Genomic DNA, 24,589 nt, shown 5'->3' with positions numbered 1-24,589 from the left:
CTTTTCAAGATTCTGTCTCAAAATAAAGAATAAAAATGGCTGGGGATACAGCTCAGCACTAGAGCAGCTGTGAGCAAGCGTGAGGCCCTGGATTCAAGTCTCAGCACCACTGTGCCTGTCTTGCAGGAAAACAGGAAGAGGAGAGGTGGCACACGGTGCCACCTGGGGACACCATGCTGGGCAAAGGGAGCAGAGGGCCTCACCGGGTTCTCTGTCTGGCTGATGCCGACTACGAAGACCAGCTGGGCGGAGAAGAGGGCTGCCGTGAGGCTCCTGTGGATGCTGTGCAGGTTGGAGCGCAGGGTCTGGACCAGGGTGAGCAGCACGAAGGCCACCAGCAGGGCCACCAGGGACAGGGCCATGGCAGCGTAGGTGACGATCTTCAGGGGCAGGACCTCCCCGTGCTGCAGGTGGGGTGGACAGAAGCAGGACAGGGTGAGGCTGGCTCTGCTGTACCCGCTCTCTACTGCACAACACGGGATTTCTGCACCCGATCGTCGAGGTATCAGAGACTGGCAGGACCAGTGCAGCTCTGACACCAAATAGCATGTCGGCCGTGAGCAGCAAGCTCTGGAAGCGGAGGCAGTGATGCCTGGTCAACAGTGGGGACACACTAAGGCCACCAACGATACCATTGTGAAAGGAGGATTTTCTATGATGGGTGTTTTGCCACATTTACAAAAGAAACCTCATACGTCAATCCTGTTGTTGGCGGATTCTATCTATCCAAAATCCTGAGCCCGGGAGTCCTTCCAAAGGGGCGTGGTGTATGCAAAAGGCGCTATGTCAAGCTGGGTGCACACCTGTAAATCCCAGTACTTGGGAGCCTGAGGCAGGAGGGTCACTGCAAGTTCAAGGCCAGCCTGGGCTCCATAGTGAGTTCAAGGCCAGTCCAAACTACGTAGTGAGATCCTGGGTAATATGTGACAATGTAATACCAATAGCTAACGTGTTTTGAGTTCTTATGTGGCAGGGATTCTCATAAGTGAGTCAAGTGCATTATTTCATATGCTTAGATGGGACTTTAAGAAAGTCCTACACATAGGAAAACTAAAGCTTCAGAGGCTGCAGAATTTGCCAGTGGTCACCCTGCTGGATGGGGGCGATGGGACCAACATGACACCCTGTATACTCAGCTGTCTCTGGCAGGAAGTGAATGGATCCTGGGCAGCTGCTCCTGTCAGACCAACGGACTTTTTATAATTTCCAGACCCTTCATCACCCATGTCTTAAAGGCAACCAGCACATCTTCAGTGGTGGTAAAATCTACACGAGAATCGCTACGTGAGCTGTTTCCAGTGTGAAGCTCAGAGGTAAATGATTCATGCTGGAAGCTGCTTCCTGGGTCTTTGCAAAGTGTCACCCCTGTCCAGTACCCTGTGCCTGGTCAGCTGTGGCGTGTGGGTCATCAGCTCTGCTGCTTGTGGTGCAAGAGTGGTGGGCCAGGAACTACCTGTGGGTCCCAGAAAGCCAGGACTGGGTAGGGCTGAGGAGGCTGGGTGCCCAGGGCCTAGAACTGCTCCTCCTTGGCTCCCCCCAGTGCCTGGGGTCCCTGGGAGCCTGCAGCACCCCAGGCTCTGTGCCTGGCCAAGGGCTCGTGGGAGACTTGTGGTTCTGAGGTGCCTTAGTATGGGGTCCTCTGACAACTCTGCATTCGTTTCTGGGCCCCCTAAGTCCTGCCCTTGTGTGGCCAAGACCACTGATAATTAAACTCCACCAGGGGCCACCTGCCACAGGAGGGGCGGGCCAGAGCATCACCAGTGTGTCACAGAAGGCTGCTCGCTTGCTCCAGTCTGAAGGCTGACACACGCTTTCAGAGTGTGCAGTGACCTCGAGCCACTTAACATCCCAGTGTGGGGAGGTGGCAGGTGGGGACTCCCTGGGTCTGGCTCGGACACCATCCCCGGCCTCCATGGTGGGAGGCCAGGTCCCCAGGCACCCGGCCCAAGCCCCTCTGCCAGATTCCTGCATCCTCAGTGGCTGCTCACATTCCCAGGCTGTTTGCGATGCCAGAGGGTAAATGTGATCACTCCACTGTGTGTGTGTGGGGTGCTGACCCCTTTGTCCTCAGGGCCACCGCTGTACAGGTCAGTGTCTACCAGCCAGATGGCCAGGGACCCTGCTCTGAAGGGGGTGACATTCCTGGAGCTCCAGGCCTCAGGTTAGGGTCTATACCGAGGATTTAATGTGCAGCCCAGGCTCTTAGAAAACCCTTACAGCCAGGGGTGGTGTTGCATGCCTAGAATCCCAGCACTCTGGGAGGCTGAGGCAGGAGGATTAGAAGTTCCAGCCTAGTCTGGCAACTTAGTGAGACCCTGTCTAAAACAAAAAGAAGGGGTTGGGGATGTAGCTCAGTGAGAAGGAGGACCTGGGTTCAATCCCCAGCACTGCAAATAAAAAACAAAACCCCACCTTTTAAGGGAGCTTTGTCAGGGACAGCCTCACGGATTCCTAGAATACGGGTTTTAGTACTTGCATTTGGTTTGCTCAAAGGGCTCAGAAGGATGATGCGGTTTGTGCAGGTCGGGCCGGGGGCCGGGCTGACTTCTGGCATGCACAGGGCTCAATCACTCTCCAAGTGAGTGGCTATGGGATGCCCACCTCGCGCCTCGAGATGTCCATGAGCACCGCGCAGCTGGTCACATGACTGCACTGGCAGGTGACGTGGGTCCGGTTCCGGGACACAAGCTCGCAGCCCTTGGCCGACCACCCTCCGGTCCCTCCAATGCTGTGGAGAATGGGAGCACGAGTGAGACAGTTCCCCTGTGAGGGGACACCAAGGGCCGCACTCACCTGCCCTGCGCTCTCTGAGGCCATCCTGGCCCAACAAAGGGAATTGGAAACACAGCACACAGCCACTGGCATCAAACCTCAGCCTCGGGCAGCCTTTATGAGGCCCGCACCTTCCCCACTGTGCAGAAGCCCAGTATGCGGCCCTCTCGGGCCCTGGCACCATGTGGACACTTCCTCCCGCCAACACTTCTGAAGTTCTGTGTCAAATGCCACTGCATGGCCTGTGGCCCAGGGCATCAGCCGTGGCCACAACAGTTGCTTTGTTCCCAGGCTGCACTTGAGCCTTGGTGACTTCAGAAATAACATCTCACCTTCTGCACACACTTTCATCTTCAGATTGCCCAACGTTTTAAAGCCAGAACTCAATTATGACTCCCGAGTCACAGAGGGGGAACCTCAAATAACAAGTGTTACGAGGGCCCTGCCCTCTCAACTCTGGGAAAGTCACATAACCGCTCTGATCCTTGCTTTACTCATCTGTAAATTGGGATGTGACGGTTAACATGTTTTCCAGAGTGTCAGATCCAGGGATAATAGGGTGACATTAAGCAGAGGGTGGATCACAGAGTCAGAGCTAATTGCCTGGATTCAAACAAATGACCTTGGACAGCCAGCCGTGCCCAGCAGCCACCCAGCCCTGCACACTGGACGCCTATGCCTCACGCCTGGTGAAAGGGCTTCCTTCACTCTCTCTTTGTAGGCACAGTGTCTATTATGCTCCAGACACTGTGCCGGCTGCTCATTAACTGCATCTGGAATGCATGGGGGCACAGAAAGAGACACTGGCCTGGGTAGGAGCCTGTTTGTTAAGCTGGGCCACCTCTGCATCCCACATCCCCACTCCACGGCCAGCTCCTCCGTCCAGGGGACCATGACATGGCCCAACTTAAGGCTGGCAAGTATGGGGCTCAGGCTGATCCCCAAGCCCTGGGCGTCCTTGCCCCATCCTGGGCTCTCCCCAGTGCAGGACGAAGCAGCACTGCCCTGCATGCGAGACCATGCTGAGGATAGTACCTCCACCCGCCTGCTCCACCAAGTCTCCTCCATGGTGACAGCGAAAGGGATACACATGGGTGGAGGAAAGCAAGCTCCTTGTAAAGCCAGGTGGCACCTCCGGCAAACCCTGCTACTACAAAGCCAACACACACACCAGGACCCCACTGGCTTCTGGCTGAGGGGACATGGCACTGGCCCCCAAGCCAGTCTCGCAGGTGCACGAGTCCCTCCACACACTGGCTCTTCACCACGAGGCTGCTGGTGGGCATGGCTGTGCCCTACATTGCCCCTGCCGCTCACTGGAGGGCCTGGCAGCTTCTGAGCCAGACCTGACAAACCCTGTTGGGGAGGGGCTTCCTGGGCTGGGGGGCAGGGGATGCCAGTGCTGCAGCAGTGCTCTGGTTGGTCTCCTGGCTGAGGTCAGGGACCCTGCCTGGAGTTCCCAGGACCCAGGACCTGACCTCTGAGCCACACTTCCTGTGTGTCCCAGCCAGTCCTCACCTCATCTGCAGGGAAACGGAAACCTGAGTCTGCTGGATCAAGGGGTCCTGTCTCCAATGCCACCTTCTTGAGGGACCCTATGTGCCTGCATGGCTGAGTCTGTGTGCACGTGTCTGTGTGCATGCCTGTGGGTGCCTGTGTCTCCCCTATATATGTCTCTCTGTGATGCATGTGCACAGCTCTGTGTGTGTGCACCTTGGGGACCCTCTGACACCCGCAGAGGCAGTGGGGGAGGAGAGGCCACCTGCCCCATGAGGGACTGAATGGGGAGCAGTAGGCTAGGACAGAGGCGTCTGGGGGACCCTGAGCCGCGGGACCTGAGGTACACCGACCTCAGCACGGCCCTCACATGGAGTGCAGGGCTCCCCGGCAGGCAAGCCTCGCCAGCTCCCAGCCATACTTACTCCAGGGAGTGGTTCCAGAACACACAGACCGGCTTGGTCCGCTCCTCCGTCTCCAGCAGGACGAACTCCACCAACACTGGCCGCTCCAGGGAGCTGGGGAGCAGGGCCCCCTCGCTGTACACCATGGCACTCACCACCGGCGTGTTAATGATGGGCCGGTTGGGCAGCCTGGGGCAGAGAAGCAAGACCACGGGGACAAGTGCCATCAGGGCCACGTTTGTTTAAACTTGAGTGTGGATGCCACGAGGACGTGGGTCAGACCAGCAACTGAGTCACAGTCCACAAGCAGAGACCGCACCCTGCTCTCCGGAGAGCCCGTGTCTCAGAGCACAGGGTGCCCTCCACCTCTGGGCCAGAAGGTGGCTTCAGGAAGTTGAATATAGAGAGAAGTCACGTGTGGGAAGACCTCAACAGCCCAGGACACATGACAGCAGGGACAGTTCCAGAAATGACCACAGACCAGTCAGCCAGTCACCAGGACGACACAGGCATGAGGGCTAAGAGGTCATGCAGAGAGGCTCTGTGGCTGCGCTTGCTCGTCCATGCAACGACACAGGTGCGCTCAGGGACTACCTGTACCAGCTGCGGGGCAGGGCATGGGGCAGGACAGGACGGGCGGGAGGGGGAGCATGCCCTGGGGGCATCTGGGCTGAGCTGGTGGGGGGTATGTGTGGGCTGCTGTGAAGATGGGGCTGACCAGGACTCGACTCCTGGAAGCCCCAGGACCCCAAAGGATCAGCCCCACCCCCCCCAAGCTCTGGGCACCCGGCCTTACCAGAGGCTGCGGCGGTCAGGGTCATAGTGCTCAGGCAGGAGCTGGCCCAGGGTCCGGTACACAACGACCAAGGCCACTGCAAACTGACCAGGGCTGTCCGGGTGTCTCCTGCGCCTGCCGGTTGGGGCCTCCATCTCAGCCCCGGGCGCCGGGCGTGTCACCTGCGGTGTGGCCCTACGGAGGCCATCTGCAACCCAGCACAGGGCTGAGCACTTGGCAAAGAGCCTCGAGCTAGCACATTTTAAAATCCCAAGTGTCTGATGGCAAACGGGATGCTGGCTCCTCAAAGCTACACACAGAATTGCCATCCACTCCATTTTTGGGTCTATACCCAAAAGAACTAGAAACAGGGTCTTGAAGAGATATTTGCACACCCATGGGCAAAGCAGCATTATTCACCATATCCAAAAGAAGGAAGCAAGGCACATGTCTGTGACAGATGAGCCGCTAAGAAAGTGTGGTCCATCCTCATGATGGAATAGTATTCAGTCTTGAAAAAGAAGGGAATTCTGACACATGGCACCATGTGGGTAGACCTCAAGGATGTTACTCTATGAAATAAGCCAGTCACGAGGTGACAAACACTATAATTCCACTTCTGTGGGAGACCCAGAGGAGTCAATTTCAGAGACAGGGAGAATGGTGGCGGCCAGGAGCCACCCACGCCAGAAGGAGCCAAGGCGGACAGCCAGGAGCCTCGGCAGGGGCAGATGCATGCAGGGTCAGGGCTTTCTTCTGGGAACAACATAAGGATCACACACATAAGGAATGCACGCATGTACAAACACATATGGAGAACACGCACACATGCACACACACGCGTGCGCACACACACACAAAGAAAGAGTTCTCTTCTAGGTAAAGGTCCTAAGAACAGGTGCAGGCACACAAACTACTACACTCAAACTGTTCCACACGTATACACAGTCCCTCGGGTGAGCTCTGAGCAAAGCACAAACACAGCACAGAAAGTGGAAAACGCCCATCCATCAGCAATTCAGTCAGTTTGGAAGACAGGTCAGCATCAAGCTTGGCCCTAGGGCGTGAGATCCTTTAGTCGCTTGTACCCTCACACACCTGATAAGACTTATTCCCTACAAGCACTGTAGTTTTAAGTGGTCCCTTGTGGAGCAATGCTGGGAACAGGTTTTGGCAGAAGGCTGGCCACATGCAGTGTGGGATGCATCATGAGTCACCTAACTATGAGCTTGTAGGGAGGACACACGCCATTATGACTGTCCATGGAAGAGCACACCACTGCTGCGCACAGCAGAGGCACACTCTGCTCCCCTCCCGGGACCCTCAGGGCACGGCCCCCGCCTCCTGGGTGGGCAGTGGGTCTTCCTAAGGATTCACCTTTTTTCTCAAGTGGTTTGAAGACGTCAGCAGGGAAGGACACGGAGGATTCCAGTTCCCTGGGGAAATCTTCCTGAATATCCTCGAAGCGCGGTACCCTGGCACCCGTGAAGTTGAACTTGTCGAAGACGTCCACAGCGAGAACTGGGAACACAGGTCCCGAATCGCATGCAGCCACGGAGCATTCCCGAGCCCGTGCCGCTTCCAAAGTGACCATGGGTGTCATATCTAAACAACTGGCTGTCGATTTGTATCATTCTGTGTCCTTTGAGGGTGACACTCAGAACACCTGGGGGTGACGTGGAAGGGGCTGCACCCAGACTCAAGTCCCTGGCAGGCAGGATCTGTGGGGTAAGCCTGGCCACGGCACAACTGTGAGCCCTGCCACGGGGATCATCTTGTGTCCTTGTAGCCCGTCCGGGCAGCAGAGACGACTGTCACACAGGCAGTGGAACTTGCGAACTGTACCCTGCACTGCCCAGCAGCATGGGCCAGCACTGCCCTTGCCCACTGTGTGTGGCCAGTCTTCTGTGCTGTCTGGGGACAGCCCACAGGGGCTGGTGACAAAGGGGCAGTCACGCCTGCTTGTGCCAGGGGACCTGCCAGTCATCTTGTTCGACCCACCACTTCCCATAAGCAGGGCAGGCCCACCTCAGGGGTAAGGCTGTGGCCAAGACCCCGAGTGTCAGCGCCAAGGCCGGTTTTGGCGTCCCTCTGAGGGTACCAGCAGGGCTGCCACCCCCCTCAGGCCCTGGGGACTTTGTGCCAGTCTTGTCTGGATGGGGTGGGGCTGGTGCTGCCATTCTGTGGCTTTCTCTGCCTGAAGGGCTCTGACCCAGGGCAGCAAGTCCTGTGCTTGGGGTGATATGGCCCCAGGTACTGGTTTGCTGATGGCTCTGCTCCTGCCCCAGGGGGTGGGGTGCACATCTTCCCCCACCGCCCGGGAACTGGCTGGTGGTGACCCTGCACTTGTGTTTACCATGTCCCTCCTGTGTCTGTCCCCATGGCTGTGACCCTGGGGGCCTCTGTGCACCCCCAGCCCCAAGCTTCACAAGGAGTCTCCACACTGGACCCACAGCCCAAGGGCAGAGCCTCTGCCAACCCCTGGCCCAGGCCAGATGTGTACATGACTCCAGGATCCTCCTCCCGAGGGCCACGACCTTGACCAGTTCTGCCATTTTACAGACAGAGGACGGAGGACAGAGCCATTGGCTCACTTCTCCGAGTCTGGCCCAGCTCACCCCCAGCCCGCCCAAGATGGCCCTGGGCCCCCCTGGCCCGTACTCATGTTGGCAGTGACGAGGACAAAGGGCCGCAGGTAAGTTCTCCGCAGGTTGCGTGCCACGTTGCTGAAGTAGGCCTCAAAGCGCCTCAGCAGTTGTGCGGCACCAGCCTCACTGCGCTGGATCTGCTCCCACGCGGCCCTGGTGTCCGGGGCCAGGAGGGCGCTGCCCGTGTGGACGACGTCCTGGTCAGACAGATGGACAGTGAGTGCTCAGCCCCGAGCCTGAGGAGGCCTGGCCACCATGGACACACCCAGGCTCTGCAATGCTGTCGGCTGGCCGGGGGGAGAAGACACAGCAGGGGACTCAGCCCCCACAGCCAGCTGTCAGGAGGGTGTCACAGCAGGTATGCCCAGGACACTAAGGCAGACACACACAGACGCCTCTGGACACGTGGGAGCCCAGGACTACTCTGGGGAAAGCAGGTGATCCGAGGGCCACTCACGTAGCCAGGCAGGGGAGCAGTCAGTGACTGGTGTGACACTGCATCTGCACACATCAGAGGGTGGCCTGGGGCACAGGGGACACAAGGAGATGGACCAGAAATAGAGCGCAGTCTCTGTTACGGCCCACGGCTTCAGGTGGGGTCCACGTCACAGTGAGGGGCCTCACCATGCTGTGAGTGCTCAGCATGGATGGGGACGAGGGGTCCTGGAGCTCAGGAGGAGGCCTGGCCAGGAGCTGCTCTGGTCTAGAGGTTCCCAAAGCGAAGGGCTGGAGGGGGCAGGGCTGGGGTGGAGGGGCCCTGGGGCGTGGCCAGGAAGGGGCTCTCCCTCTGGCCCCTCCTGCGCTCTCCACTCACCGGTCACCATTTCTCCTCCACCAGGCCTTTCTGCCAAGCCATGGACCATGCAAGGACCGAGGTGACAGAGACTCCTGAAGCTGAGGGCCCAAGTAACCCTCTCCTCTTTTAGCTGTGGGTGTTGGGGATTTGTCCTGGTGATGAGGTAAGTGACTAAGACAGCAGCTGATGAGCAGCCTGGGGACACCCGGGAGCAGGTCACAGACCTCAGGACCCGGGCGCCTCTCGCCAGTCAGGCCCATAGGCATTGCTAACTGGACTCGGGGCAAGGGCTCTTTCCAGAGCCCACCACTGGCCCTGCCATTTACAAGCCATGCCCTGGACAGCCCTTTAGCTCTCAGTGCTGGCTACCCTGGCACATGCTATTGGTCCGCAATGTCAGCAGCCACTGCTGTCACCGTCATGGCTGTGACTGCACCTTCCCCGCCCCACCGTGAGCACACTAACACCTGCCTCAACCCGGAGACGGGGAAGCAGCACCTCGAGGAACCACACAAGGGGCTCGGCCTCCGTCTCCTACCTCATGGAAGTCAGCATCACGTGTGGCCGCCAGGTCGAAGCCCTGCTGCCCGCTCTCGTGCTGCAGGACACGGGCCAGCAGCTGGTAGGCTGTGCGCACATCATTGCCGAAGAGTGAGCCACCCAGCCTCGTGGCATTACGCAGCACCTTCACCAGCCGCAGGGCCTGGTCGCCGTCCATTCGAGACTCATTTCGGCTCAGCTTCTCATTCTGGAATGGGGGAGCAATTCTAGGGTTTGCACACTGATAGGCTGCCATCGGTCTCTCCTGTTACTCAGATTCCTGACTTTCCAGTGCAAGTTTCTTGCAGAAAGGAACTTTAAAACCCCAAAGTCCCAAAAAGGCCTGGGGCTGGGACTGGGGAAGGAAAACAAAGGGCCAGAGAATGCTGGGAAAAGATGTTCGGACAGAGCAAAAGGATAAACACACCATAAAAAGCAAGATCCGGCTGAATGTGGTGGTGCAGGCCTATAATCTCAGCACTCGGGGGGGCTGGGGCAGGAGGACTGCAAGTTTGAGCCCAGCCTGGGCAACTTAGACCCTGTCTCAAAATTTAAAAAAAATTTTTTTTTGGTACCGGAGATCGAACTCGGGACCTTGTGCTTGTGAGGCAGGCAGCGGAACCACTGAGCTAAATCCCTGGCCCAAAATGAAAGTTTTAAAGGGCTGGGAATGTAGTTTGGTGCAAAGACCCTGGATTCAATCCCCACTATCACAGCCCCCCCCCCGCAAAACAAAAGGGCAAGCAAAGAAAGCAAATGTGGGGAACGTGGGGACCCTGTGTTTACAGAACCAAAGCGAGGGAGCCAGGTCCTGACTGGTCAAGAGCAGCACTTGTCAGTTCCAGGCTCAGAGGCCAGGGAGCTGCAGACCAGCACCACAGCAGCCCTGCCCGACACCCCAGCACACCTACACACACGCACACGCGCATGGTGGACACTCACACACATGCCCTGCATGCACTTCCCCAGTGCTCCAGCCTACCGTGACTTTGAGGCCCATGAAGGAGCCGCTGGTACAGTTGAAGAGATCGGGGGGCAGCCAGCCCTTCTCCCCGCTGCAGTGCCGAATGGCATTTCCTGGGGAGGAGAATGTGTGTGCGTTTAGAACCTGAAACCCAACAGCTGATCAGTGCCCACTTGCTGCCCCAGCCTGAGCATGCCTGAACCCCAGAACTGAGCAGGGTGAGGATCCGGGCCTGCCCTGGGACCCACATATGCTCCCTGCATCCACACCCGGGGCCACCTGCAGGGCTACTCTGACATTAACCACTGCCCTTCCAATGCACAGCAACGATGAGCAAACAACTGTTGAGAAAAGCAGCCAGTCAGGCCGTGCGCTGAGTATCGACAGCTGCCACTCACCCCACACTGGACGCCCACCAGACCTCCAGCATGGATACCATCACCATCCCCATGTCACAAGGAGAACGTGACACTGAACGGTGCGGTGACCCCTCCAGGTCCCCAGGGAAGGGAGCTGAAGCGTCCTCAGTGCACCCAGCCGGGCTGACAGCCTCGTGCACCACACCACACACAGCCTCTGTCCCCTCCCTCAAGCCTGTCCTTCCCCCGAAGGAGGAAGTCACAGTCTGTCTCCCACTGCGGCCCGACACAGGACGCTCAAGGAGCACCGACAGGCCATGGGACTTACCCACGGATCCCTTGGGGCATGGCACCGCAGCAGGCTGCCCAAACTTGGTCTGTGGCCACCAGATGCTGGCCTCAAATACTCGGGGACATCCGTTGTAGATCACTGAGTGCAGAGGACAGAACACACTGAGCCCAGGACACCTCCGACGCGTGAGGCCGGGCGCGTCTCCCACAGGAGCCCTCCCCAGGCACAGACCTTCGCAGCCCAGGGAGGTGACTTCGGCGAAGGGGTTGTCACAGCGGTTGCACTGGCGGCCGATGACGCCGGCCTTGCACACACACTGCCCAGTGTCCATGTCACACGCGCGGCTGTGGGCGCCATGGGGGAAGCAGTCGCAGGGCAGGCAGGCGTCCTGGGCAGGGGGCTTGTAGTAATTCTCCTACAAGGTCGGAGGCAGCTCAGTGACCTCAGACGCCCCAGCCCGGGAGATGTGTGCTGAGCGACACCCAGGCTCCCCCAGGGTGCCCGGCGGGTGGCTGCCAGCCTGACCTCTGTGCCTCTCCTCCATACCCTGCCCACGTCCCCTGCCTCCTGAGCCCTGCAAAGCAGGACAGGAGAGAAGAGGAGCTGCCCAGAAGGACCTTGCTTCTTAGCAAAGCTGCCCCAGGCACCTTCACGCCAGTGCTGAGTCAAGATCCATCCCGAGGTGGTCAGGGCACCAGTTTGGGGTTTCAGAGTCCTGGGTCCAGCCCAGCCCCGCTGTTTACGGCCACTCAGCCCCTGCCTCCAGAGGCTCAAGTGTCCCCTTCTTGTACTGGGATGGCTGTGATGCTTGTGGGCCAGCATCTAGGACACTGTGCCAGGCAGGGACAGAGGGACCACGAATGTGCAAAGTTTGGATGAGCAGAGGTCTGTGCCGTGGGCAGCCACACCTGCAGGTGCGGTAGGTGACGGTGACCTTTAAACTCTGCCTGGCACTTTCTATATTTCTACTTTTTCTGGTGGGAAAACAATGACAGACACAGTTTCTCCAGACACGGGGTCCACCTCATGCCCTCCGTCCTGCCACCCTGTGGCTGTTTCCACCTCCACCTCAGGACACAAGGCCTCACTCACAGCTGGGACACCGAGGTGCTCGGGATGAGAGTGATGTCATGGAACGCATCGCAGGGTCCATAGCGACCACTCCCTGCTCTGGGTCCAGAGCGCCTGTGCCTGACTCTGAACGGGACCGCCCCCCTCAGACCTGGGGAATGTGTTTCAAGTCCCAGGCAGTGCACTGACAGTCACTGGAGCATGGGGACGGAGGTAATGACAGGTCCCTGGGCTGGGCAGCGGAAGGAGAAAACATGAGCCCAGAAGCCAGGCACCAGGCTCCTCAGGATGGGACACCAAGTCGGGTGGGACTGCAGCTTTGGTGCATGTGTGTGCGCATGTGAGCACGTGTGGGGCTGGGAATGGAGCCCAGGGCCTTGCACATGCTTGGCACATACGCTACCTCGGAACCACAGCCTCAGTCCCCCTCCAACCCAGGGCCTTCACAAGAGCTAAACTCCCCATCCCTTTTCACTTTTTTGAGACAGGGTCCTGCTAAGCTGTCCAAGCTGAGCAATGATCCTCCTGCCTCAGCCTCCCAGCATGCTGGAATTACAGGCATGCACCACCATGCCCTGCTTCTTGCATTTTTTAAAACTTCTGTCATCACTGAGCACCAGCTCAGGACAAGACTTGACAGTGACCACCCAGGACGGACAGTGCTGATGAGCTGACCTTCAGAGAGAGCGTGAGTCCGGTGCCGACCAGGCTGGGATGAGGAGCCCGTAGGGCTCAGGAAGAGCAGTCGGTGTCTGAGCGCACGTCTGAGCGTGAGTGTGCATGTGTGTGTACAGACAGGTATGCATGTAGGTGTGCATGTGCATGTGCGTGGGTGTCCACAGATGGGTAGGAGTGTGCACACATGTACACGTGGCCTGAACGCCTCGTCCCTACAGGGCAGTCTCACCTTGCACTGGCACTGGCCACTGGTCTTGTTGCAGTCGGGATTGAAGCCCTGGCTCACAGCACAGTGGCAGGGCCCGCAGACGGGGTTCCCCCACCAGCCCTTGGGGCAGGGAAGGTCGATTCTGTTAGGGACATAAGACAGTGGCAGAGGGTTTGTGTCACGGGGCATCTCGGGGTGGGAGGTGCCTGGGGACGCCTGGGCAGTGGAGACATCACCTCCCTTCCTGGCCTCAGTCCCCTCCCCCAGCTCCCAACCCCGCCCCTGCCCCCAGCACCCTTAGACTTCTGTCCCACCTGCAAGCGGGGAAGGGAGGAGCTTCAGAGGTGTGTGCCCCGTGGGTGCCCACCTGTTCTCACAGTACTGGCCGTAGTGGCCTGCCTCACACTTGCACACATAGCCGAGTGGGGAGCTGGGTGCGTGCTCACAGGTGGCCAAGTGCTTGCACGGATTCACCTGGCAGGCATCCACGCACCTGTGTCCAAAGAACCCTGTGGGGACAGGACCAGTCTCTCCAAAGGGTCTAGGGGCCTGTGGCGAGCTGCAGCCTCCCCAAGCCCACTTTTCCGGCTCCTGATTGGCTGCCCTAGGAGGGTGGGAGCTGTGGGGACAGTGATCTCAGCCACCCCAGGACATTCAAGGAACAGACACCTGCTGAGAATGACTCCAGTGCCCCAAAATTCAGAGATGCCCCATCAATGTGATTTTAGGAACATGATTCTTTGCCAGTTTTTCATTCATAGCATCACACGCCCTGACAGGACAGCCAAAGCATCACGCCAGGTTCCAAACAAAGACAGGCCCGGGGTGTGTTTACAAGGAAGCCCCGCACAGAGGGGGCGCCAGGGACAGGCCCCACCTTTGTCACAGTCACAGGAGTAGCCATCCCAGGTGTCACGGCAGTGGCTGTGCTGTGGACAGGGGCTGGAGGCACAAGGGTCCTCCGTGTCGCAGCCGTCCTTCACCCTGACCTTGAGGGCGTCCTTCATGCGCAGGGTGGCAATGTTGGTGGACGTCTCACCCATCCTCACTCCCTGCGTTTGCAAAGAGTCGGCCAGACTCAGTCCTGGGTCACTGGGGCTGGAGGAACCCCAAAGGCAAACGGGAATTGAGGGCACCCCAGCTTCTCTCCGGCACTTGCGAGGCACTTTGCCAGGTGGCACTGCAGAGGCAGCTCCTCTCATCCCAGCAGCCCTGGGGCCATCAGCTGGGCTCGGAGGCCTTTGGGGCCGGACCCCTGGGGGTCAATCCTTGCTGCAGGAGGCCATGGGCGAAGGCACTCCGTGAACAGCTCCATTGGTGACTGCTGGGACCCCCAATGGGGGCAAGCACAGGACTCATTTAGCAGAACTGGGTGGGGCATGAGGCTGAGGGCCAAGGGACAGGGGCCGACCTGGGCTTGGGGACCAACGTGTGTTTGCTGGAAGCTCACCAGCTATGGTGCTGGCGGCCAGAGCGCCGTACCTGCATGCAGCCCCGGAACCCACGGCGCACGGACACCTTGTCCTCGGATAAGCCCCCGACGACCATGCTCCGAATCTTCAGCCCGGGAAGCTGGTTCCCGATCTGCACGGTGTTCTGCAAAGAGGGGAGGCTCTGGGGGGTGCCCTAGGCTCTGGCTGAGGACTGTTCGTTCTCCCTCTGGGGTCTCAGGTGCCCCCTAAGCATTTGCAGTTGGTGTATTGTCGCACCACACTGGGCTGGCTTGGCGTACGCTCAGAGCCCTAGAGACACCGCCCACGGGGACTGGTGCGCCTCTGTGTCCCACAGCCCCTCCAGGTCCAGGGCTCACTGTACCCCTGCTGTACCCACCATCCACCACTCAGGAGCAGTACTGTTTCTCTCTGCACCCCAGAGACAGCCCCAGCACATAGCTGTCGCTTGAGCCAGCTTTGCTATCAGCAGCCCTAGCTGCAGGCGCCCACAGCACTAGGATGGGGAATACAGATGGTGACATCCAGTTCCAACTGTAGGAACTGGGCACCTAGATGGGGAGGTGACACAGATGCCCTTGACCTCAGCATCCCTTGGACCAGAGAGCATCCCCCAGCCCACACGGCCGCTGCAGGTCTCGGCACCAAAGGGTCACCCTGCTGTGCCATGGCCCAACAAAGGGGTCTGCTCCAAGGAGGGCACCATTGCCACTCACCTGGTCCAGCCCGTAGTCCAGGGTCACGACTGCCAGGTACTTGATGTCCTTGCCCTCCTTGGCACTCTTCAGCTCTATCAGCAGGTGGTGCCACTCCCCGTCCGTCACACGGGACCTGGACAGCTGCACGGATGCCACATCGGAAGGGCTGTGAGACACCTCAAACTGGATGTAGCTGTTCAGGATCTGCAGGGCAAGGAGACGCTTACTGATCGGTGCAATGACCATGAAACAGAAAATCCTTTGCAGGTGCTTAGAAGACGAAGCCACATGGACAGACTTCTGATATGGTGCTGGATAAAAGACAGACTTAAAAATCAGGCCAAGTCTCAGTCTGCTGAGATCCAATCCACCATGTTTAACACACCTGAAAAAACAGAAGTCAGTATCAAAACTGGTCCCAGACAGTGTCCTGTGAGACACCCAGATCCTACTTGCCCTAGAGGAGGACTGAGTGACCTGGACCAGCCTCCTCCAGAGAGCCCTGAGGGAAATGAGATGTGTCGTGATGATTGCAGAACCAGAGGGACTCCAGGCACAGTGTCACAACCCAAGAGGAAGCAGAAGCCCAAAAGTGAGGATGCTGTTGCTTCCCCTCATCGCCAGCGGGTTCTGAAGGGCATGATGGGGCTGCAATGCTAAGCAGAGCTCTCCAGGGCCTGGCACGGGTGCTGGGCGGGCTTCTCCAGAACCCAGTTGGCTCTGGGACCGAAAGGGCTATGTGAGAAACAGATCAGCATTCTGCAGAGCAGATGCCCAGCTCTGATGCACCTTACTGTATGGCACGTTTGGGGGTGGCAAGCGCCTCAGCTGGTGGGACAGCAAATGTAGAGGCTAATGACAGCCCCTCCTAGTTTCCAGTTCTCTCTAGGTTTTTTAGTACAGTGTCCAGCACTCAATACAAATAACCACATGTATGAGGAGACAGTATGCTCAAAAAGCAAGAGAAACAAGAGAGACAGACCCTGGGGTGGGGTGGGATGGGGGGATCCAGACAGTAGAATGGGACTCAGACTGGGAAAGAGCAATGGGAACCACAGAACTCTGTAAGAAACAGATTCAAGTGGTTGTTACACTCTTACTCTGGGTGTAAGTGTCATAGTTTAGGAGCTAAGGATCAAGCTACTATGTTTACACCTAAGTAAAAAAATCCAAACAAGGTAACTAACCTAAGATAGTTGTATCTAAAGACAACTTCCACTAAAAGGTAGGCAAAGTTAGGAAAACAAAAAACTATTAACATACTGCTTAAAAGAGACACAGCTGAAGTACAAGAATATAGAAAATGCTGAGTGGGAAAGGATAAAAAAGATACATTATGTAAGCACCAACAGAAAGAAAGCTGGTGTAGTTGTGTTAAAATGAGACAGAGGAAACATAAAGCAAGCATCATCACTACAGATAAAGAAGACTTTCATGATGATAACAGAACCAATTGGCCGGGAAGATAAAACAATTCTAAATTTGAACGCATTTAATAATATAGCCACCAAAATCTATAAAGTGAAAACAGATTTCCAAAAGATGAGCTAAATCTATAATCAAAATTGGAGGTTCTTTTCTTCTTTTTTGTTTGTTTGGGGTTTTTTTGTGAGACTAGGTCTCATTACGTTGCTAAAGGGTCTAAATTACTAAATTCCCCAGGCTGGGCACAAACTTGTGAGCCTCCTGCTTCAACCTCCCAGAGTGCTGGGATTACAAGTGCACATCACCATGCCCAGACTAAAACTGCAGATTTAAAGCCACTTCTTTCAGTAAACGGGGAAAAAGGCAAAAGATATCTACATATTTGAACACCACAGTTAGTGAACTTCACCTCCTGGACATACACACAGCTCTAGGAATAACAACTGCAGCCCACACATTCCCCTCCCATACAGCAGAACATTCACAAACACTGACTAGGTCTGGGCTGTAAAGCAAGTCTCAACATATTTCAAAGGTCTGAAATCATATAATGCGAGTCCTCTGACTTGCAATTATGCAAGTCAAAATGACTTACTAGAAAATACTTCATGCTTGCTAACTCCGAAATACATACACCATAGGTGTCAGATGAATTTGTGGTGGAAACGGGAAAACATTTCGCACTGAATAGAAAGGTAATATCACAAAGAACGTATTTTGAGTTTTCAGTCTCCTTTGTCAGCCAATTTCAGAAGATAGTTTTTCACCTTTTTACAGTTTGTTTCCTTTTGTTCTATAGAAGTTTCCCTTACCATTCTCTTTCACTGTCCTTGCCAATAAAACTCGGAAGCCATTAGATCAACAATAAAAATGACATTATGTCTACACAAAAGTGCTATGTCTAGCGTAAGCCCCAGGACCCGGGGCGGCAGCTGCTCCCACCTGAGGTCTGTCCCTGGATTTAGGAGACACAGCCAACAATAGCAGGGTTATCCTGCTCCACAGTGCAGGTGGCTCTGGGCGCCCAAGAGCAATTATCCAAAGTGTCTGGGCTGGGGGATGATGTAGCCTTGCCAGCCTGCTGTAAGGGTGCAAGGGGGGGCTTCAGGAACACCCAGCCTGCCATACAGTGGCGCTCACGGGGCTGGTAGAAGTCACCCAGAACATTCCCACAATGCCTGGCAGACCACCTATGGAACCATTCCAGGCCACCTTCTTTGTGCCTACCAGGGTCTGCAGGGTCTCTTAGGGCTGCCACTCTGCCACCCAGCCTTGCACAGGGAGGCCTGCCACAGACTCTCACCTCCTGGACGAGTTACAACAATGTCACTGCTCAGTCAGCCCGGCCTGGCTGAGTACTCATCCTACAGAGACGCCACAGCCGGATGACAACTGGGAGCTCCAATTCCTTCCTCAAATGGTACACAGCCAATTTAATTTGTTCCAACAGAGAAAAATGCCATCCCCAGGCAGAACAGCTTCCACACCTGGGCCCAGAGGGATATGGGACGTTACAGCCGATGAGGGACATGCGGCAGGGCTGCACTCCCCCCATGTACACCTTGCACTGTCCAGTCAGGTTGGACGGGGCCGGAAACCATGCAGAGCAGTGACCAGAGCGAGGGCCAAGTGAGTGAGCAGAGGGGGCCGTGTCTGGGCGCTGGGCCTGCCTGCCCGCCCTGTGCTGGTGACCTGCATGGGTTCCCGTCCCCTGACCTATGACATGGAGCTAGGGGGAAGGAGAGGCCCCAGACACCCACCTCCTCCTCTCACCAAGCCCCATCACAGGACTGCGACTAGATGGCCTGTCCACGGCGTGATGGGAGGGGTCCTATGGCTATGACAGGAACCCAGGAGGTCAGGAAACTCGGGCCTGGACTGCAGTCTCCAGGCGCTGGCATCCCCGTGTGGAATGCAAGCTCCATGGGAACACCCTTTAAGATCTGTCTCACCTCTGACCACCTCCAGCCCCGCCACAGCCTCACAAGGATACCAGGGCCCAGGAAGAGCGACAAACGAGCCACACGCAGGAACAGTGGGGACCAGTGCCAGTCCAGGAGGACGTCCCGACACGGAGTTGTCGCCTAGAGTGGCGATCTTGGGGTGGCGCGGCTGAGGGAAGGAGAAAGCTCGGGCTCTTGCTGGCTGGAGTTATTAACAGCCCGTGGGCAGAAGCGAGGGCCAGGCCCAGACCGCGCGCACCTGGGTCTCGCCCACGCACACATGCACACAGAGACACACACATGCAGACGTGCACGCATGCACATGCAGACACAGACACACATACACATACGTGACAGAAGCCTAGAAGAGAGATAGAAACAAAGAAGGAACCCAGTCGTGGATTTCTTCACATGGGCATGGCGCACGCAGCTCAGGCTCAGGCTCAGGCTCAGGCACGGTTCCCCCGGGCCGTCCCGAGTCGAGCAGAGAAGCAGGCCAGAGAGTGCCTTGGTTAAGGAGGACGCCTGTCCCTGAGGTCACTACAGATGGCAACCAGCCAGAGATGTGAGGGCTTCTGGCTACAGACCCGGGGCTGGCACCTCACAGGGACGCCCGGGGTCCCTGAGAGCTGCACGTCTGGAACTCTCATGTCCCAGGGCCAGGACAGGGTGGGCACCCCACAGCCGCCTCTAGTGGAGAGGCAGTGACAGAGGAGGCCTGGGCCTTTTCCACAAAGGAAAACGACCTCTCACTCTTTCTCAGTGAATCTCTCTGGAGCCTGGAAGACCTATTTGTGACTTGGAAAGTATTTGTGACTCGAAAGACTATAAAATGGGGTGCATGAGAATAATCTTAGAAATGTTTAGGAACTGCTGCCCCGAACTTCAAGGAACAAAGTGGAGAGGGCCACAAAGTGGAAGAGAACACGTGTTGTGAGGGCGCCCACAGGTTCTCGGCACCTCCTGGCCACAGTGGACAGGTCAGAGCCATTCAGGGTCCACAGAGGCCTGCGCTCCTGCTCACAGCCTGCTCTGGCCAGAGCTGCTCCTAGGATCACCTGGGCATCCATGTGTCCTCTCGGCCTTCAGGAAGGGAAGAGAGGGCTGGAGAGGAATTCCTGGTGGGTATCCTGTGGGAATCCAAGCCTTGTATGATCCCTGCGTGCCTGGGCCCTGAATGGCCCAATTGTGCTGCAGCACAAGAAAGCCACTCATGTTTCCACTGGTGAACCCAGGGGCAGGCAGAGGAGGAGGTGGGGGAGCAGCAGATGCCCTTCGGCGGTGTCCTGGGAAACCCCATGCCTATCCTTCTCTTGCACGTTGCCCACCCTGCAGGCCCTCCAGGCACCACATGGCCTTGCTCACCTGGAGATGGAGCCTGGATGACACACCAGCGATGGCCTCCATGAGCACGCTGTCCTCCTTCCGGGTCCGGAACATGAGCCCCAGGTACCAGGGCACGGAGATGGTGATGTCCAGGTCACTCCAGGACACGACGCTCTCACCGCTGAAGCGCTGGGGGTGGGGCATGACTGTGGGCAGAGATGGGGCCTCTGAGCACCCTTTCCAGCTGAGGGGATGGGATGGGACTGGAGTGGATCCGAGCCATTTTAACACAATGGCCTGTCTCAGTCTGTGACTGCCCCAAGCCGGTCTCCTGAATCCAGGAAAAGCTCTGCAGATACCGACCCCTGAGAGCGCCACTGCCAGGGCAGAGGCCAGGCCGGAGGCTTCCATCCACTGCCAAGTGTGCCAAGGGGCACTCTGGCTGGCCAAGAGGCAGATGGCTTGAGTGGCGAGCCTGTGAGCCCAGTCTTCCTGTGTCGCCCCACACCTGCTGGGCTAGGGTTGAGGACCAGGAACGGGGGCAGGGTTCCATGCACGACAACCCCTTGGTGAGGACAGCATGCACCTGCGGTCAGGGTGGTACACATGGCTGCGGGCACAGACGCCGGCCTGCAGTGTGACCTGCTGTGGGGGCCAGGCAGGGTTCCAGCCCTGCACACAGGCTGCTGCTCTTCCGCTCCTGGAGACGAGCGGGGAGATCCAAACGCTGCTGGGCCCCCAGGTCCTCAGATGGAGGGGGGGTGGGGGGACAAGAGCCTCATCTTGGAAACCCACTGTGCTGGCACCTGCTGCCCTCACCCTGGCCGGGCCTGCCCGTCAGGTGGCTCTGCAGTCGTCACACAGGCCTTAAAGGCTGCGGCCACACCCAGAGTCACTGCTACCCAGCAACCTGAGCGGCAACCGTGGGGTGGGGCGGCCAGGGCAGCCTGACCCCATGTGCAGGGCCCTGTGTGGAAAGAAGCTCCTGTCTGCCACAGGTAAGGCGAGGGCGTGGCTCGATGTCACACCGCACGCCCCCAGCCAGTGCGTGCCAGCCGGCTGCAGGGTAGCCAAGGACGCCAGCCTCGGGCCACTGCCTGTCACCTGCCCCGCTGGACTGAACTGCACCCTCCCCGAGAATGTGCCACTGCAGTTCCGGGCTGCTTTCTCCTGGGAATCTGGGGCAGGCCCTTGGTCCCACCAGTCCCCCAAAACAGACACAGGTGCATGGCCCCCTGGTGCAGAGGCTGAGGTGAATCGGGGTGCAGAGCAGCTGGCCAGCTCTGGCCGGGATGGGCCACAGGACGGAGGCAGGTGCCACCTTGTCAGTGGGTGGTTTTCTACTTCTCAGAACCTTGCCCATGAGCTCTGAGAATCTTCAAAGTCGGACCTTGAGCCTGCCCCAGTGGACCCGACCTAACTGCCCCACTTTTAAAGGAAGAGTGTCGGTGATTTTTAAAATGAAGAGACCCGCCAGGCGTGTAAGCCTCTCGTCTCAGTGCTCTGGGAGGCTGAGGCAGGCGGATCACAACTCAAGCCCAACCTGGACAACTTTGTGACTTACCAGGACCCTGGCTTACAATTTTTTTTTATTTTATAAAAAGGGCTGGGGATGTAGCTCAGTGCAAAGGCCTTGGATTCAACCTCCAGTATCACACACAATCACACAAAAAGATGCCTACTTGGTACTGTACGGCTTCAAATGGAATTGACTGCTAAAAACCTGTCCATGACTGCACAGGATGCAGGGGTGAGTGGAGATGGAGGTCCACCCATCTGTTACATCCAGTCAGTGGGCAGCCAGCTGGAGGGCGTCCTCAGGGAGCGGAGGGCCAGGAAATCGCTCACAGGCCTAGTGCCACCTGAGCCACACTGCTCCTTGGACCCCGGCCTCCTCTTGCCCTGAGCACCCCAGGCTGAGGCTCCCAGGCACCCCTGGCCTCTGCCCAGCTCGCTCCCTGTGTGGCCCCAAGCCTGCATGGGCACGAGAGACCTCACCTTGCTCACAGTTCTTGCCACCGAAGCGCAGCGGGCAGCGGCACAGGTAGGTGCTCCACCGGTTCACACAGGTGCCCCCATGCTGGCACACAGTGCCCTTGCAGAAGTCCGTCTGGGCAGCACAGCCTGGCAAGGCAGAGTGGGTGGCCTCAATGCATACCCCACCAGGGACTAAGAATGGGGCCTCAGGCAGGCAGCCCCAATGTCACTCACACCCGGGCTCTGGGTCCCCAGGGCCGTCATGGCGGCCGACCTGGGCACCAGGGATACACTCAAGTCCCAAGATCAGGTTGTCCTGGGGTCAGCTCCAGCCCTCATGCCAAGGATGGCATGTCCCAGCGTGCCCTGCCCAGCAGAGGATGCCCCCCCCAGTGACGTGGAAGTGGACTTCCGCTGCACACACCTGCCCTGGTGCCATTGTTGGCGATGAAGCCAGCCATGTCTACGTTCTGGCCGTCAATGGACAGGTTGCGCATGCAGCCCACAAACTGTCGGTTGCTCACAGGAAAGTCCTCTGGCAGGTTGGGGACGCCGCCCAGGAGCAGGGGCCCCGTCAGATCCAGGGACCTGGGGAGGCAAAGCCGTTCTCTGTGATGTCCAGGCGGAGAGAGGAAGCTTTTGCCATCAGGGACGGATGCTGCCATCACGGAGCAGGTGGTCACCACGTGCCAGGACAAAAAGCACACTCTACCACTGGGCCACGTCTGGCTCTTCATGGCCTCCTTGTGCCTCAGTTTCTAACCTCACCCCACATCCTGACAAATGGCTGCTTCAGGCTACGTGGTGGCCCCAGTGCCCACCCAACCTGCACATCTCCTCCTCAGATGGAAGGGGGCCGGCGAGGGAGTCACCACTAGGGCTCCACTTGGCCAGCCTCCCAGGCCCTCCAGAAAGGGGATGTCAGGAGGACCAAGCGGAAGGTGGTGGCTGTCCCAGGCCCACAGCACACTCAGGACACTGGGGTTCACCCATATGTGAAGGCCACCTGGTGTCTCCCAGTGTGCACCAAGTGCAGTGGGCATGCTTGCCTTTTCAGGCTGGTGTCACGAAAGGAGAAACATGCCAATGCCTATGTGTGTCCACACTGGGACTCCTCCGTCCCTGAGTCGGGACCACCCTAGGGAGACTCTGGGACCAGCACAGACACAGTCACTTCCGCTCATGCAGTCCAAGGCCCAAGGACCATACTTGCCAGATGAAGCCCATGGAGACGGGGCCAGGACAGTCTCCGGGTCACCGGGCCATCGTCACAGCCTGGGGGCTGCCCTGGCCTCTCTAACAGACTCTCAAAGGACCTGTCCTAGAGGGTTCTAACGTCTCAGAGGAAAGGTGGCCCAGCCACAGGAGGGAAAGAGTGGCTGAGGTGCCCCACACCTCCTGTCCAAGGCAACCCACATCTGTAGCAGTGGCCATAGTGGGTAAGGTCCCTTGGTCCCCCGGGATGCTCACTTCTTGGAGCCGCTCTGGGTGCCCTGGGCGGCACAGCTGTAGTTCCCAACATAGCTGCCGAAGTGCACTGCCATGGCGGTGTCACAGTCATCCACGGTCACCACGGCCACCTTCTCCCCAGATGGCCCATGGGGCAGGCCCAGGCGGCCGATGTTGGGCTGTGGGAGGAGAAGATGCAGAAGGACTCAGCCGCCTGCCTGGTGCCCCGACCTGGCCTCAATCTATGGGACCCCAGACTCACATCCTTCCCAGGACCCTGGACACGGGACTTGGCTGGGGACAGAGGTGTGGCCATGAGGGAAGGGAGCCTCAGCGGTCCACGTGGGCCCCATGCCTCGGGGATATCGAGGAAGAGGAGGTTGCCAGTGCCCTCGAGGCAGGTGTGCCTGTCTGTAGACGCCGAGGGAGGGCAGGGAGCCTCCGAGTGTCGAGGGAACCCCTCATCATCTGCTGTTCCAGGGATGTCTCTGGGCCCAGGGCTCCTCACCAGGGCCCCACCCAGCGCAGTGCAGCCATGGACACCAGGACACCGCTGCCCGCCCAGACAGGGCCTGTGCCCCGCAGAGCACGAAGCTCTGGTCCCTTCCAGCGTATCCCAGTCCCCAACCTGTCTCTCCCACTGGCCCAGCCAACCCCTCTGAGCACTTGACCAACCCCACCTTCCCATGAGCCTGTGGCCCCTGCAGTCCCCTGAGCGATGTGGGGTCCTGCGCGCCCCACTTCCTTCCGGGTGGTGACTCCCCCACCCAGGCCCGCTGACCCTCCCAGGACACCACGTGTGTCCCCCCAGACGACCTAAAGCCTTCCCGCCCCGTCCCTGCCCCCTCCGGAGGCCGTGGAGGGTGGTGGGTGTGCGGGGCTGGGTTCGCCTTTCCGCCCGCACAGGGCTCCCGAGTCCTGCCAGCCTGGTGGCCCCAAGGACGCCTGCCAGAGCCTCTGCCCCACCCTAAAACAATGGACCCAGCCATGGCGGGGATGCATGGGGCCCAGGACTGCAAGGCCCGCTGGGGAGCACAGCAAGGGCCTGTCTGAGAAACAAACACACGGAACAGCAAACAACCCCCGTGGGCCCAGCGCTTCTTGCCAGCTCTGGGTCAGTTTGAGTGTAGGACATGACACAGTCTCAAGCTTCCGTGTGGTACTACCGAAAAGGTTTACAAATGCTTAGAATGCAATCAGAGCATCCTCACTGCCTTTTGATCAGGGAATGACTACATAGTTCATTCAAAAAGAAATCTTAATTTTTTTCTACAGGAACAAAGCATCTGTTTGATTGAGGACTGTGGGTAGGAAGG

The 24,589-nt window shown here is 58.1% G+C and overlaps 1 protein-coding gene across 2 annotated transcripts in view; it reads right to left on the bottom strand.

The window, feature by feature from the left end:
• Celsr1 (cadherin EGF LAG seven-pass G-type receptor 1) overlaps positions 1 to 24,589 on the bottom strand; it is a 111,329-nt gene that overhangs the window by 11,966 nt on the left and 74,774 nt on the right. For both annotated transcript variants that reach the window (XM_013072446.3, XM_004845379.4), the window contains exons 6-24: positions 23,295 to 23,452; positions 22,249 to 22,412; positions 21,846 to 21,971; positions 19,887 to 20,053; positions 15,172 to 15,357; positions 14,487 to 14,600; positions 13,882 to 14,056; positions 13,372 to 13,513; positions 13,026 to 13,146; positions 11,279 to 11,462; positions 11,084 to 11,185; positions 10,415 to 10,509; positions 9,431 to 9,640; positions 8,110 to 8,293; positions 6,826 to 6,969; positions 5,470 to 5,656; positions 4,695 to 4,862; positions 2,602 to 2,728; positions 204 to 404 (exon numbers count right to left, since the gene is read on the bottom strand). In XM_013072446.3, coding sequence (XP_012927900.3) covers positions 204 to 404; positions 2,602 to 2,728; positions 4,695 to 4,862; positions 5,470 to 5,656; positions 6,826 to 6,969; positions 8,110 to 8,293; positions 9,431 to 9,640; positions 10,415 to 10,509; positions 11,084 to 11,185; positions 11,279 to 11,462; positions 13,026 to 13,146; positions 13,372 to 13,513; positions 13,882 to 14,056; positions 14,487 to 14,600; positions 15,172 to 15,357; positions 19,887 to 20,053; positions 21,846 to 21,971; positions 22,249 to 22,412; positions 23,295 to 23,452 — 2,955 coding nt within the window. The remainder of the gene's footprint in view (positions 1 to 203; positions 405 to 2,601; positions 2,729 to 4,694; positions 4,863 to 5,469; positions 5,657 to 6,825; positions 6,970 to 8,109; positions 8,294 to 9,430; positions 9,641 to 10,414; positions 10,510 to 11,083; positions 11,186 to 11,278; positions 11,463 to 13,025; positions 13,147 to 13,371; positions 13,514 to 13,881; positions 14,057 to 14,486; positions 14,601 to 15,171; positions 15,358 to 19,886; positions 20,054 to 21,845; positions 21,972 to 22,248; positions 22,413 to 23,294; positions 23,453 to 24,589) is intronic.

This window comes from Heterocephalus glaber, unplaced genomic scaffold (genome assembly GCF_053883595.1).
Source record: "Heterocephalus glaber isolate CG9 unplaced genomic scaffold, H.glaber_assembly_v1.0 deba00001444, whole genome shotgun sequence".
In the NCBI taxonomy this organism is placed as follows: Eukaryota; Metazoa; Chordata; class Mammalia; order Rodentia; family Bathyergidae; genus Heterocephalus; species Heterocephalus glaber.
Note: the sequence above shows the minus strand (reverse complement) of the source record. Positions and strands in the feature narration are given on the sequence as shown.